This window comes from Acanthaster planci, linkage group LG03, assembly GCF_054643075.1.
Source record: "Acanthaster planci isolate LZ-2023a linkage group LG03, COTS_SCS, whole genome shotgun sequence".
NCBI classification, from domain to species: domain Eukaryota; kingdom Metazoa; phylum Echinodermata; class Asteroidea; order Valvatida; family Acanthasteridae; genus Acanthaster; species Acanthaster planci.
This window is the reverse complement of record NC_141779.1, coordinates 16,321,067-16,335,731: the sequence shown is the minus strand read 5'-3', so window position 1 is coordinate 16,335,731 and position 14,665 is coordinate 16,321,067. Positions and strand designations below refer to the sequence as shown.

The 14,665-nt window shown below is 36.7% G+C and overlaps 1 protein-coding gene across 1 annotated transcript; it reads right to left on the bottom strand.

The window, feature by feature from the left end:
* Positions 1–72: 72 nt before the first annotated feature.
* Positions 73–14,057, bottom strand: sycp1 (synaptonemal complex protein 1). Its single transcript, XM_022256477.2, has 24 exons — positions 13,914–14,057; positions 13,093–13,253; positions 12,108–12,431; positions 11,867–11,934; positions 11,541–11,673; positions 10,464–10,533; positions 10,095–10,168; positions 9,655–9,763; positions 9,130–9,254; positions 8,692–8,850; positions 8,202–8,305; positions 7,890–8,007; positions 7,624–7,776; positions 7,058–7,246; positions 6,840–6,902; positions 6,554–6,616; positions 6,082–6,255; positions 5,513–5,605; positions 4,898–5,044; positions 3,993–4,158; positions 3,303–3,472; positions 2,629–2,835; positions 2,288–2,395; positions 73–1,368 (listed from the first exon to the last, which is right to left on the bottom strand). Exons 2-24 carry the CDS (start codon positions 13,231–13,233, stop codon positions 1,192–1,194), a joined length of 3,135 nt encoding a protein of 1,044 aa, XP_022112169.2. The 5' UTR covers positions 13,234–13,253; positions 13,914–14,057; the 3' UTR covers positions 73–1,191.
* Positions 14,058–14,665: the final 608 nt, after the last annotated feature.

Genomic DNA, 14,665 nt, shown 5'->3' with positions numbered 1-14,665 from the left:
AGAAGTATTTGTATAATTAGTGACAAGTAAAACTCTGGTACAAGTTCAGTCTGGAAAATTAATGCCAAACACTTCAAAGTGCATACATTTTAATGATAGTGTATTATTTTAACCTTGGAATCAAACACAGGGAACATGTCCGGTTACAAAAAGAAAAATGTAAATGCTAACTTTCAAGTGAAAAAATTCTCTTTGGATGGCACATATTTACATAAAACCCTATTCACTTTTAAGAACAGAAATCAAATAGCCAGTATAATTTTAAACAAGTTTCTGCTAAACATTGATATGAATCCATTGCAGTAAATGTCCATGTACATGAACCTTACAAACCTTGATGGTTTGCTCTGCTACCCATTTGTATGGAGATTATTATTTATTCGACCTAAGGACAGAATAAAGAGAAAAAATTTAACAAAGCACTAAAAAAAGGAAAACTGCCCTCCGTTATGAATAATACAAATACATGTAACGATAATGAAATCATGGGGCAACAGTTTTTAACTGATAAAATCACCTTTCAGAAACAGTACGTGTACCTGCATAAGCACAAACCAACCAGTCTTACAGTTAAAAATTGTAATGGGCCACAGCAATTTTCGCTGGTGAAGAATTATATTTAAAATCTGTTTTGGGGGCCCTTGCAAGAGCTGTCTGTGGCCGCCTATATATGAAACAATTGAGGAAGACACGTGATGTGGCATGCAGTTTGGTATGCTAGAGACAAACTTCAATTTACATGCAACTAATGCGCAGAGCCTTATTATAAAGTGATCGTGTGTATGTTTGAATCGAGTTTAAAATAGTGTAAAGCACCCAAACAGAATATGGTAAAGTAGCCTTACTTGGTTGTGAAAATCTCGTTTTCAGTATGAGAAGGCCACTGTGGATACAGCCCATGAAAAATCAGAAAATACAACATAAACTTCACGTAACCATCGAAGAAACATACTTCAGTCTCTAATTCACAGACGTTATAAATCCATAAATTCATGTAAACTACAACTTCTGGCTTTTTATGCATTAAAATATCACTTAAATAAATACAACTCTTAAAAATAACGTACAAAATTTAGTTTGGTGTAATAAATAAACTTAGAGATGAGCCTTCCATTTTGGCATTTGTTTTTTATATTAATTTGAATTTCTACACTGTAACACTGTCCCAAAATGTGGACAACAATAATGAATTTATTCAAAGAAGCCATACACTGCATCCATGTCAAGCCAAGACAAGTCATTTTCCTTTGGTTTGCCAGCTTTCGACTTGGTCTTGTGACCTTTAAATGAGTCTTGAAGTCCTTTCACCTTGAAAATGCGATTGGAAGTCTTGCGGGTGTTACCTGTTGTCAGAAGAGTCTTCTTTGCCTGTTCAATCAATAATTTTCTCATTACATGTACCTAGAACTTTGATTGTATTCGTACAAGGGGGGCAAACTTGTTGGGGGGCTAAACATATTTTTTCATGTAACCTTTTATGGCCTGATGAGGCTAGGTCTTGGGCCTTTTCACACACTTTTTGAAAAATTAAAAAAATTGTTTAGCTGTGGGCCATGGCCTCTATTGTCCCCTATCCCCGGTTCACCCTTGTATACATGTATGCTTATTGACAGTATGGGATTTGTACAATGTGGCGCCATGGCACTCACAAAGTTAAATTGAAGGAAAGGTATAGTTTTGTATGGAGACTCGACTGTCTCCATGCCGATATGTATGTTGAGTAATTTTAGATAATAAAGAATGAGGTTGCAAGTGTCACAGTAAGATGAAACCAAGTGGAATGGGAGATCAAGTATGTCACTGAAAGTAAAATCTGTTTCCATTAACTGCTTACATGTGAAATATCCATTGTTTGGCTCATACAACATCTTAATAAATCCTGTAAAAAGTTGCCATTTTACTTTCTGAGATTGGTGTTAAATTACAACACAAAAGTTTCAGTAGACATTCCAGCGTGTCTTATTTATTTCTCTTATAATTTGACCACCAATTTAATTTTTGCTTTCTTTATTAGAAGCATCACTCACGAGTTAAGAAAGAATGTCATCATCAGAAAAAAATGTTGTTTGGCATAGCCTGCCAAGTTGTCTCTTGGTGTGAAGCACCATAACCATGCTTACCAGCAGCACACACGGTAGTACAAGGTTCGACCACATGGTGGCTATTACTTGGTCAGCATATGATCAAAGGAATAATTCAATGGCACATGATCAAAGGTCCACATTTCAGACAATGGGGATTTATTTAGGTGTTGTACAGCATGCACCCTGCTTTACCTTGTCCTTACCTTAACTTTGTTTGTAGGATGCATGGCAGTTTCGTCAGGGTACAACTCTTTGAAGCGAATAAGCTCTGCCTGTGTCATCTCAGATGGGACTTCCTCTTGAGGTTTCATCTGAAGAGAAAGAAATTTATTTTCAAGATATTGACATAAATGAATGATTTGGGATTATAACTTCTTGCACTGATCATGGCCAGGAAGTTCTCAACTTGCATTATTTCTCCGATCAGTAGTCGCAGATTTGTGAAAATTATTGAGCCTGTTTCTACAAGTTTGGTACATGAGTTCAGAGGTAAAGCTGTTAACAGTGGCTATTAACACTGATTTCATCTTTATCTTTAAATAACCTTCTTCGGTTTGAGGTAAGGCCTGCTTTTGGATGGAGTTTGTCTTCCTCCTGAGCCAGGCTTGAGTGGGGTCATCTTAGCTGACATATTTGGTGTCGACTGGCCACTGGATGGGTTTCTTTTGGAGGGTGTAACATGAAGAGGCTGGACTTTCTGGCTGGGTCTTGCACAAGGAGTGGTGTTCAAGCGTCGGTCTACCTCACTTTGCTGACAAAAGATACAGGAAAATGTCAACTTGTTTGTCACGGTGGGATAAGTTGAAAATCATGGCAAAAAAGGGTATACATTTTCACATGAAGCGCTGCCAATTGAAAGGAGTTTTCATCAGTTAAGTAAAAGAAAGCAAGAATTTGTGGTAGCTGTTATTAAAGCATGCTACACTTTCAGTGGTCAGTTTTCTAAGCACCCTTTATAATTGGGATCACTGCAAAACTTAGCATCACTCCATTACAGAAATAATGCCACTCATAGCAATCCACGAATGTCAATAATAATGTTTCTCGCCATATTGGATGTTTGCTGCCCTCAGCTTGCATCACTGAGACAAATTAGGATTCCAATGTAATTCTACTACCAATTTCTTTTCAGTCTCTTTAAAAAAGCCTCTCTCTTTCAAAATATTTCTTCAGAATTAATCCAACAAGAGCCCACACAAAATGCCCATTTTCAATTACCTCAATCTCCATAAGCTGGGAGCTGGAGGAATCAGAGACAGACCCATCAAAGCTGTCCTCGTCATCAGAGGCAAATGCAACGTGCCTCTTCCTGGTCGCACTGACTGCATGCTTCAAGATACTGTGCCTGGGATTCTTGCTTTTACATGGGGTGAGGGGTAAAGGTTTCTCTGCCAAACCAAGGAATTTGTTTGACTTTTATTTGGCATGATGTACTTCTACTCATCATCATTTAACACCACCAACTGGAAATTCATTTAGAAATTACCATTTTAGTGTAGTTTCTTCATGAACTTAAACTCAAGAAATCTGGGAGAAGAAATCAATTTACAGATTTAGGACTTCTGTTCTTTATTTAAGCCTATTCAGATAACTTTACACCTTTACAACAGAGTTATTACTGTTTAATTCAAAATCAAGAAATTTTACAATGTATGTAAAATACAACAGGTTCACACAATTTCTTTAATAAATATAGAGGTACGATTAATGTAGAATAGCTCTTCATTCTCACATGCGCAAGGAACGCCTGCAGTTATTCACCAAGGAGCAATTGTGATGATAATTTTTTTGGCCATAAAGAGTAAGTTTCACACAATACCCATATGTCAGGCCTAGATGTCAATATTTTATGATGTCAGTTTCACCACTGTCACTTTTTAAAAGTTTCATTAACTGAAATGAGCTTACCTGCCATTAGAGACGTAGGAGTTTGTGGTGCAACCTGCTTGGGTGTAGGTTTGGGAGTGGAATGCTTTGGAAGTGAGGTGATCTGTTTTGGAGCAATGGGACTGATGCCAGCCATAGGCTCTCCCAAGGACTCAGCAGTAGTCAGAAGCTGGTTCAGCTCGTCCTCCTGAAACAAAGTAGGAGGATTATTGTGAGGGATATATTCACAACGTTTTATATATAAGCAAGTGATCCAGCATGAAAAGAACCAACAAAAAGTTTCAAATCCTTATATAATGGTTCCGTCTCTCTCCCTGTGTTTTTTTTTTTAAGATTAATGATCATTTCAACCTCTTAGAGTTTTAAACATTCAGGCCTTTGATTCCTCATCCCTCAATGCAAAAAGATACATTAAAATGATTATGGGTTTAAACATGGAATGTTAAACCACATTTTATGGTAGTTTATATTGTCTTTCTTACAGGTCAACACATGGGAAATGTGGCCAAGTTTACTGCAATGAAGCAACACGGTAACAGAATTTTTCAAATAGGATGGTGAGTCAGAATACATCATTCTATTTTTTCATTAAAAGTTATCTGTCCATATGTGCAAGAATGCAAAGTACATTTGAATTAATTTCTCAGAAAAAAGGCACCACAGAATGGAAGGTACAGTTTAAATTTTTGCTTTTTTAAACAACACTTTCCTCTTTCCATCAAAAAAATAAAACTTAGTTTAATGTTGATTACTTACCTCCATTTTATTGTTTGTGAATGAAAAAGGTTTGATTAAATTACATTTTTGACAAATTAGAACTTGCTGAATTTGATTTGAGTGCAAAAACATTGCATATAAAAGGAGGACCAAAGTCCAATTAGATGCATGAGAGGCTGGGCAGGGTAATCAAAGTGATCAACACACACCTTTCCTTTGAGTTTCTCCTTCAAGCTGTGTATGTTTTCCTCCTGATTGCTGACTTGCTTCTTTGCTTCATCTCTTTCAGCCTGAACCTCAGCCAACTGGTGTTTCAGTCCTTGTAAATCTTTCTTCATCTGACTGATTTGATCTTCCTTTCATCAGAGAACAGCAGGAAATAGCATTGTTACGGGCTTTTGACGCTGCCACAGTGAATGCAAGGGAAACATGTCAATTGCATATTTGAGTGATATATATTGAGGCTTGGGTTTTTGTCGTGGGTCAAGTCCATTTGCTGGTTGATTTATGGCTCATTATCCGTAATAAGCAAAACTTTGGTCCTTAATAAAGCACACTCATTAGAAATTCCCAGAATCTCAGTTGATGGAATTGATGAATGAAGCTGTTGGAATGTGTGCTTATTGTTTCTCATTAGCCATAACAACCAATCAAAATAACCAACTTCTTTATGGCAAATTTAAAGCACTGATTTTTAGGGTCACTGATAACACCCATGAAAATTGTCACAGACTATTGTAAAATTACAAGTGGTAAATCGCCTGGCCAGGGATGAGGCTGCAAAGCACAGAAGTAATTCAGTTTAAAGAAACAAGAATGCTTACCTCCAACTTCTTCTTGTATTTTTGTTGTTCCATTTCCTTCTTCAACTGATCAATCTCCTTCTCCTTTTGGGCAACCATCCTCTCATTCTCTGCCTATGAATCAAATAAAAAAAGAAAATTGCCTGAAACTAATAGCATTCGGTTGAGTGCTCCATAACAATTGAAAAAGGAAGCATGTAAGAAGGAGAGACGGCAGAGATACCAGAGCTGGGGTTTTCAAATTTAGCTAAAAATTAGAGTATGGCTAATTATAATTCAGAAGAAAGTTGTGCCACAGTATTATCAGAATGTAGTAGTAAGACTAGATATTTGAAATGTGAAATGATTTGTGATTGTGACGATTCATAATTTCTAATAACAGTGTTTTCAGTGTTACTAGTGCACCATGTGCCATCAATCACAGGAGACTTAAGAGTTCTGTGACAGGCCCAAAGGAAGGAGTGGGCACCCCCTTCCTTCCAGCTGTTTCTAAATCAGTTTATGAGGGGGGGTCCACAAAAAAGCTGTCATGTCAAATTTTGCTTCTGTTAAACTATTTTCACAGACTTACTGTTTATCAATAGGCCTACCTTATACTTGTCCAGTGTTGCACTGACTTCGGCCATCTGAAGTTCACAGGCCTGCTTAGCATCTGTGTGTTCCTTAACAGCTGCTTCTGTCTTCTGGCGCAAACTGACAGCTTGGTCCTCAAGATTCTCTACGATGTCAATTTTCTCTTCCACTTCTTGCTCTTTCTTGAGAAGCTAATGAATGCATTATGAAACTTATTTGTAATGAACGATTTTGGAAAACAAAAATGAAATACCTCAGAAGTTGTCAGTTGATACAGTAGATATTGCTAACAAGGATTTGGAAATCCTAATTAAACAAAAAAAATAATTTACCATTTATAGAATTCGCAGAATCAATCAAAACAGTACTAAGCTTATATAAGCTCCAAGCTTGAATGAAAGCATTCGTGGTATACTTAAAGTGACAAATATCTAACTTAAGTTTAGATGTTCTGCTGTGAAAGGAGGCTACTTTGTGTGTTTTTTTTACCTTAGTTCTAAGATCTTTAAGTACATCCTTCTCATGCTCCATGTCTTCTGTCGCTGAATGTAACTAGAATTATTTACAATACAAAACAGTTAAGTCCATCTGAACAGTGCTGTATCCAGGGTTTGGGTGTGGGGGGACGGGATCTTCTCTAAAAAATCCAAATTTGTTGCATCTGAAGCTGTTTCTGGTACAGTTCTTTTTCAGTTTCATAAAATTTTAAATAACTGGACAGTCCAATTGCTTGCAGCAAAATAAAATCATGATTAATAAGAGGACAATTGCAAACCTTGGCTTTCATCTCTTCAAGTGCACTTTTGGTGTCTTCAAGTTCTTTGGACACTGAGCTGAACTGAAGAGAAAATGAGTGTGTCACACAGTGTAAGTGCATTTCTTAGTGATTTCAAAATTATCGGCATGGTCCACAGATTGTGTGTCTAAAATTGATTTAAAATAATTAACATTCAAGAATTTAGTAATGATAAAACTAATCACAAATTAAGAAACCTTTTCTTCTGCAGCAGTGGCAAGCTTGGTCTGTGCTGTCAACTTTCCCTTCAGTGTCTTCAACTCTTGCTGAAGGTCTTTCACTTGTTTTGTTTTGGAAGTCACTTGGCCATGAAGAGACTTGTTCTTGCTCTCGAGGGAAATTGATTGGTTGCTGATGGCTTCTAATTCCCTGTTCAAATTCTCATTCTGAACAAAATATGAAAATTGACATTGTTTTAGAAATTTAGGCATATGCTTTGTGTTATACACACCCACACCTACGGCATTGAACTTTCAAGCTTTAAAAATAAATGGTGAGATGTTAGGATAAAAACCAAATCCACCTGTCAGCAAAGGTGAGATTACATCCATGATTTAGCATAACAGGTAAAGAAAGTGCCACTGGCCCTTACAACAAGACTCCTTAAAAGTACTTGCATGACTTGTTTTAAATATATTTCCCAAATCAAAGGTTCTTCAAACAAATATATTGAAGTAATTAAATGAGAGTTATACATAATAAGCTTGGAGAGATCCTGCTTAATTTATTTAGATTATTCAGCATCTATCTTTTTTCAACATACTTTGATTTTTACTTCATGTAGTTCTTGGGCTGTGTTCAGTTCTCGCTCTGTGTGTGTTTCTCTAAGAATGTTAATCTCTTCTTCAAGATCTTTGGTTTTCTGACCAGAAGCCTCCAGCATTGTCTTTCCCTCTTTAGCTGTTTCTTGCAGAGTCTGGCAACAAGAAAGAAATAGAAACTTATTTCATGTAATGACATGTGACATATTCATAGTACCGGTAACAAGGATCTCTAAATTGCAGCTGTAGTGGAAGAACTGCTCCCTACCTCAAGATTTTTCCTAAGCTCCTGCATCTGCTCCTCCTTGATCAACAGCTTACCCTCCAAAGATTTGCTCTCAGCTTCTGCGGTCTTGAGGGACTCAGAAAGTTTCACATTTTCTTCTCTTTGAAATGAAAAATGAAGACAAGAGATTTCATTCTTGGGTTCAAACATAATTGATTACAGAGGGCATTTCTAAATAAACCAACCTGCATGCACACCTGTCTGCAATTTAACTACAAGAAGAAGTTAAGAACCGGAAGTCCTTTCCCACAAATGACTACATATATATGTGGACTTTAAAAATACTGAGGTTACCGTTCAGCCTGATTCTGTTGCTTGATGGAGTCCACCTTTTCATAGGATGCTTGCTCTCTTTCTAGTACAACTTTGAGTTCATCTTTCAAGCCATCAATTTCTCCCTAATTCAAATTTTGATTAAAAATAACCCTGAATGTTAATAAACCCCAGCATTGTGCATGCTCTTGGGCCTGTGAATATAATTCACAACAAAAGTTATTTGAAAAAAGAAAGAGGGAAACACAGGAGTTTCACTCCATTTCATGTTTCCTAGTAAAACATCAAATCAATGTGGTAGCTCAGCGTCATGTATACTATGTTTTAAATGGTTTCTATGTTCAAAATGTAACATGACCAATAGTTTTTATGGTGACCGGGCAAAAAATATCACGTATATGATAAAACGTTATTGGTACATGCTCATAGTCCAGTAAGCAAACTAAGCTTAAAGAAGGCAACATCAGTTCAGAGTTTCACCTGAAAAATGCATTAATAGCTACTGGATTACCAATTTGATCGCCAGATTTTCCCTGAGTGTTTGTGTCTCTAAGAACAACGTGTCCTTTTCACTGGTAAGTTTCTCAATGCATTCTGTCAAGCTCTGGACATTCTGCTCGAGTTCCTCAATATGATTGCTGTGGCTTTGGAGGTCCTCCTGGAGCTGGACCTGGAGCGAGGTTAATGAACAGCAGCACTTCAACGGACAATGAATTGTGGCTGACAGATTAGAAACACTCTTTATAATATGGCAAGTCAACACTGGTCATTTGATAAGTATTTATATTACCCAGCATATACACTGACATATGACATTTAACGTCAATATGTCAAAAATAGTTTAAAATAGGGTTCTGCCAAATAGTGGTCAAATTATTAAATGTGTGCCAATTGTTTTTTAATATAGTCATGTTTCTGAACAGCAGAAGGGTTTGTGATCTACACTGACCTTTTCACTGATCAATTCTTCTTGCCTATGATTCAGATCTGTTATCTGTTTGTCTGACTGCTCCAAAACTTCAGCTTGAGTTTGGACTTTATCAACTGCCTCTGCCAAAGTCTTCTGAAGGGATGCTAATATCGAAGGCAAGAATTATATTTGGTACTCAATTCATGTTCTTAATTTATTCCGTACAATTTATGACTAATATTTTGGATGTAGATCTAATGGGAAGAATTTAAAATTGAAATTTGAAAATTGGGTTTCTGTAGGAACCTTGGGAGAGGGGTAAATGGCGTATCACATACAGGACACCTACTGCATTTGCACAGCAGCTCAAAGTTCAAAGCCAAAAAAATCATAAAAACCACCCTGAATTAAAAACACCCAGTAACATAGAAATGGTCAACTTTCCAGGTCTGTCATTTCTCCCTCAAAAGAGAACAAAACAGGTACAAACAAAATTTGAATGAAACGTTTCCTGGAATGATTTTCAAATATTTCCTTTGTTTTGTAATGGAAACTCAAGCTTACAGTTTTCCTTTTCGAGTTCAGCCAAATGTTGTTCTATTTCCTGTTTCTTGACAAGCATTTGCTGTATGCTGACTTCTTTCTCATCCAGTTGTCTTTCAAGATCTTTAAGCTAATATTTGTAAATGCAGTTCGGAAAGACGAAGAAATGCACTATGAGCAAATTATCACAAATAAAGAAGGGAATAAATACTACTTGGCCTGTCTTAAACAATCATTCAAGACTAGATCAGGAGAATGGACACTGATCCATTCATGTCCAATCCATTAATCATTAGATTAACAACAATTACATAAGATGAACAACAAATGATGGATGAAAAACACATGATGCTGTCCTTTTCCTTATGTTGAATTACAAATACATTTGCTTGCTTGTCATCATTTATTAAGCAGCCCAAAAAGTACACTTGAACTGGAGATTTGCATTGATTTGTCCTGACCTTCAGCTGAATTTCCCTCGTTTGGCTTATTAGTTGCTCACTGTTCTTCAGACTGGAGTCTTTTTCATTGTTCACTGCATCAAAGAGTGACACCACAAACACAGCTGTTAAATTGGTGACACAATTATATTAGGTCCTTTTGTATGCTTTAACTATGTTTTCATGCTTTTCCCAAAGTATGCTGGGTCTGGTCTTAATTTTGGAAAGTCTGAATGTCATAATTACATTTAAACTTTGGAAGCTGATTCTTCATTGATTGGTTTTGCTTCTCGGTCTAATTCCCTGTAGGTAGTTTGTTGTTTGTTTATTTGTTGTTGTTTGTGTGGTTTTTGTTGTCCTTATTCCAATGCCGCGTGATATCATACTTACATGCCAACATCAGGTCATTCACCTTGTTCGTATGAAGCAGACTTAGATCCTTGAACATAACTCCTAATTCCTGTGGGAAAATAAACCACGAGTTATAATTACATCCATGCCTCACACTGCCTGTGATATTTGATATGATTTGAATAAAGCACACAATTGTTATCCCCTGGGATGTAAACCACAACTTGATCTAGAAAACATAGCATGTCTGTTTGGCAGTTGGCCATGGCCAAAAGATAAAACTGATTGCTCTGATATCTTATCAAATAGTTGTACTGAAATATATTGAAATAGAAAACAAAATACTAATCATCATATGTACAGCTTTAAAAGTACAATTTATGCACTCCAAAGGGTACCCTTAATTTCACTCGCACTGAACATATGTTTTTGCAGTTTGCTAACAGGAAAACTTTCTGTCTCAGTGCATTTCCGAAACCAAACTGACCAAGTCACGAAACTACCTAGCCATTAATGAAGACTAACTCTTTTCAAGGTTGGAATAATGTTTATCAGCTAATACACAGAAAGAAAAAAGTTCTGAATTTTGAACTGCAATGAATAAATGTAAATTAATTTATTGCTAAAACTAGCATATGCTCTGCATTTTGTCAAAAATAATGTAAAGGCTTGCATACTGCATTAAATAAAACCAAACTGACAAAAAGGAAAAGTACAGCTGCACTCTGCATTAAAGCAGCTGAGGGTAGCTACTAAAGGAAGTGATCAATTTGACCACACTTCCCACTCATAATGGTCAAGGTTATGTTTTTAAACGCAATGACAGTACAGATCTATCTAAGAGGAACAAATGTAAGCTAATATTGCCCACTATGAGTCTGAAGCGGTTAATGGGGGATGCAGAAGGAAACTGAATCAGATGGGGTTGGAAAAGGGGAATTTTAATGGAATGGGGAGACGTGCAAAATCTCATTGCACGACTATAAAAAAACCCTGCTGACATTATTTTCAACTTATTTTAGTACAACTAAACCAAGCACAAAAGCAAAAGTAGAATATGAAGATGTGGCCTTTTTGTGGTTTATGTGATAACATTTCAACCTCACTGCAACACACCTCCAAATCCTCTATATTCTGTTTTTCCATTGTTTTGAGCTCATCTCGGTCACTTTCACACATTGCCATTCTGTCTTGCAGTTTGGTAGTATAGTCTTTTAGCAAGTTGCACATATCTCTAGTTGACTCAATCCTATGAAATGAGGCAAAGCAATTATACAGTATATTAAATCTCAACAAATATAATGTACTTTTTGTAGGCTAATTTTTCAAGCTGAGTACAAAATAGTCCTATTTTACAAACATGTTTCAAAAATGATTTTTCATGATATTCCACTCTGGCTTTTCTTTTTCAGTAAAATTCTGTACTATAAATAACGACTTACCTTTCAGAAATATCTGTTCGGTTGTCCATTTCTTCTTTCAATTTTCTGCTGAGATTTTCATTTTGGAGCTTCCGAAAGAAAAAGAAATGGCTTCAATTAGGTCAGAAATGCTGGTTCCAATATCCCATTTTTTGCCCACAGTCAAAACTTTGTCCCATTATTAGACTTAAACAAACTATTTAACAAAACTTAAATTTTGACAGCTATTTGTTTGTTTAGGGGTTATACATGCACCATGTACCTGTAATTCAAGGATTGACTTTTTCTGTGACTCTATTGTAATCTGTGCATCCTGAAGCTTTCTCTCCCTTTGTTTTAGATCCATCTCAGTTTGGACTTTCCAACTCCTGATCTTGTCAGCCTCTTTGTGAAGGCGTGTATGCAGCTTGCTGAGGCGGTCAGAGCTATCCAACAAGCCTGATGGCTCCTGCTGCTTCTGCATTTGTTGCTGCTGGTACTGGCGCTCCTGCATATTTGATACAGTTGCGGCTGAAGGGCATAAACTTGGTGTAATCAATAAAGATGGCCTAGCTGTACTTATTTGTTGTGGTTGAGGGCTGGAGTCCTGTAAGGTGGCAGGAGAATGATGACATATTTGTGAATTAGCAGAGTTTCATAGATTTCATTTGATTGGAGTAACTTTTAATCTCGTAGCATCCCGGGTCAAAGTTCATGGTGCTGCTTACCACTGTGCAAATTTTGTGCTAACCATGGAAAAGTTATTTAGTGTTCAGTATATTTCATGTTAAACTTTTCATGGTTGCTATGCTTAGCACAAAAGTTGTATTCCCACACATGGAGATTTCCATTATTACGTCACAAAGTTGAGCAAATTTTTCCTTGAAGGAAATTGTGCCTTTTGCCATGCTTAGTGACTATATGGTCTCCTTGAAATACATTGAGCCTGTGTAAGCATAAAGTCGTATGTTAGCAGTGCCAAGAAATAAGGCCTGGGCCTTCCAGATTTTTTAATGGCTATTGTAATTCAAATGACATCAAAATATACAGCATTATGTGCTCAGGGCTAAGACAACCTTGCTTAACTTGTTCCTCATCTGGAAACCATGTGAAAATGCAAGCCATTTTGTCAATTAAAAAAGGCACTCCTGAGGTGACATATTTGATCACAAGTTACCGTACCTGTTGAACTCTGTAAAAATTGAAACTAGAACAAAGGCACAAGTAAGTTTTAATTTTGCCCAACAATACTAACACTGAATGATCACCTGAAATATTGAGGTAGCAGTACTTCTTGATGTTTCTTTATCACCAAATATAAAAAAACTGTTTGATGCATTTTGGTTCTGGGTTGTGGGTTTGAAGAATGGCTGACTCTCCACCTCATCTTGCCTTTGGGATGACAACATTCTGCCCAGATATTGAAATACTGTCAAAAAGAACACAAAAGAGCTTTCTTGAACTGTGTGTCTTAGTTAGTTTGAAGGCAGTCTAGTCATGCTAGTGACTAAACCTGCCAGTGACAGAGCCCACTGCTGTTAACTGAACTTGTAAACAACCAAATTAAACGAGGCCCTAACAGTAACAACAAAGTGACAGATTGCATTGTCAGAGGTTTTGTTAACGGTCTACATTAAACAGCAGAATTTCAGCAATGAAAATAAACTAAATAATGTTAGGCTCTAGGCCTAGGCTTCATTTTTTCAACAAGCATGACAGGTCTCTTCTCTGCCGAACACTTATTTCAGTTAATTTGTTGGGCCTCATACATGTACATATCATATCTTTACCATGATATGTTTACTTCTCCACTGTGTTTTGCAACTGTTCAAGACCAAGGCCAAACTGGATTTTAAAATTGTTGAAAATGACTGACAAATGTTGACAAGTTCAAACAACGCACAAGCCGCATTGAGAAGGCCAACAAAGACAAGCACTAAGACTAGTAATGAGGTCAGATATGACACCAATCACCATGTCAAGTGATGGCTCAAAGTCAAAAGCCTACCGTTAGCCTGGTTTTGTTTAACTAGTGTTAACGTTACCAATAAGAGGAATTTTCCAGATTTGGAGGCTGATGAAGACTTACCTTTACAGTTGTTGTGTTGTGAAGATTATTTTCTGGTTATGCTTTCATGGCTTTTATTTGTCATATTTCTCGAGGGATTGGCCTACAAAGTCAATTGAACCCTACGATTTTGTTATGACGTCTGTTTAATAAAATGCATGCTGCGCAGACGATATGCTTGTTGTCCCAAAAGTTTCAGCCAATTGCAAATCTTGTAACATAATTGCGCTTTTTCTCGACAGTTATTGGTCAAAAATAATTAATTTTGGTAGTGACGGCTGTTTTATGATTTTTAAAAAATGATTACTTTTTTGAAACCTAAAAACAAATATAATTATCTATCACATAATAAGCTTAAAATACGTTTGTGGCATTGGACAGCGTGGGCAAGAAAGTACGGAGCAAAGTGGATCACCACTGCAATGTCCAACGGACCAACGGAACTTTTTGGTTTATCTGCCCACTGGCGCGAGATCGATTGTGTGCAGCGCGCGGATATTCTACTTCCGCTCTCCTGATGGCATACGGGATTTTGAAATAGGTGTGCAAATATTTATATTTATACAAGATTTTTTTAAGAATAGCAATTGGGCTAAGAAAAGACATAAAAAATGCACCATAAAGTTGGTATATACCTTTCCAGAGCATCCTTTAAAAGCCGAACAGGAAATTTGAAATTATTTTGTTATGAAGTCAGAAGCGTGTATTGCTTCCAACCCATTTTGAAAATGGTACTTACCCAATGCTAACAGTATAAAATGTTCGATCGACGA

Excerpts from the sequence above, each read along its gene's own strand:
- sycp1 (XM_022256477.2), bottom strand. The coding sequence starts at position 13,233 with ATGTTGTCATCCCAAAGGCAAGATGAGGTGGAGAGTCAGCCATTCTTC. Across the intron at positions 8,851-9,129 it reads AAGAATTGATCAGTGAAAAG|GTCCAGCTCCAGGAGGACCT; the intron begins GTCAGTGTAGAT and ends ACCTCGCTCCAG. Across the intron at positions 7,247-7,623 it reads TACATGAAGTAAAAATCAAA|AATGAGAATTTGAACAGGGA; the intron begins GTATGTTGAAAA and ends TATTTTGTTCAG.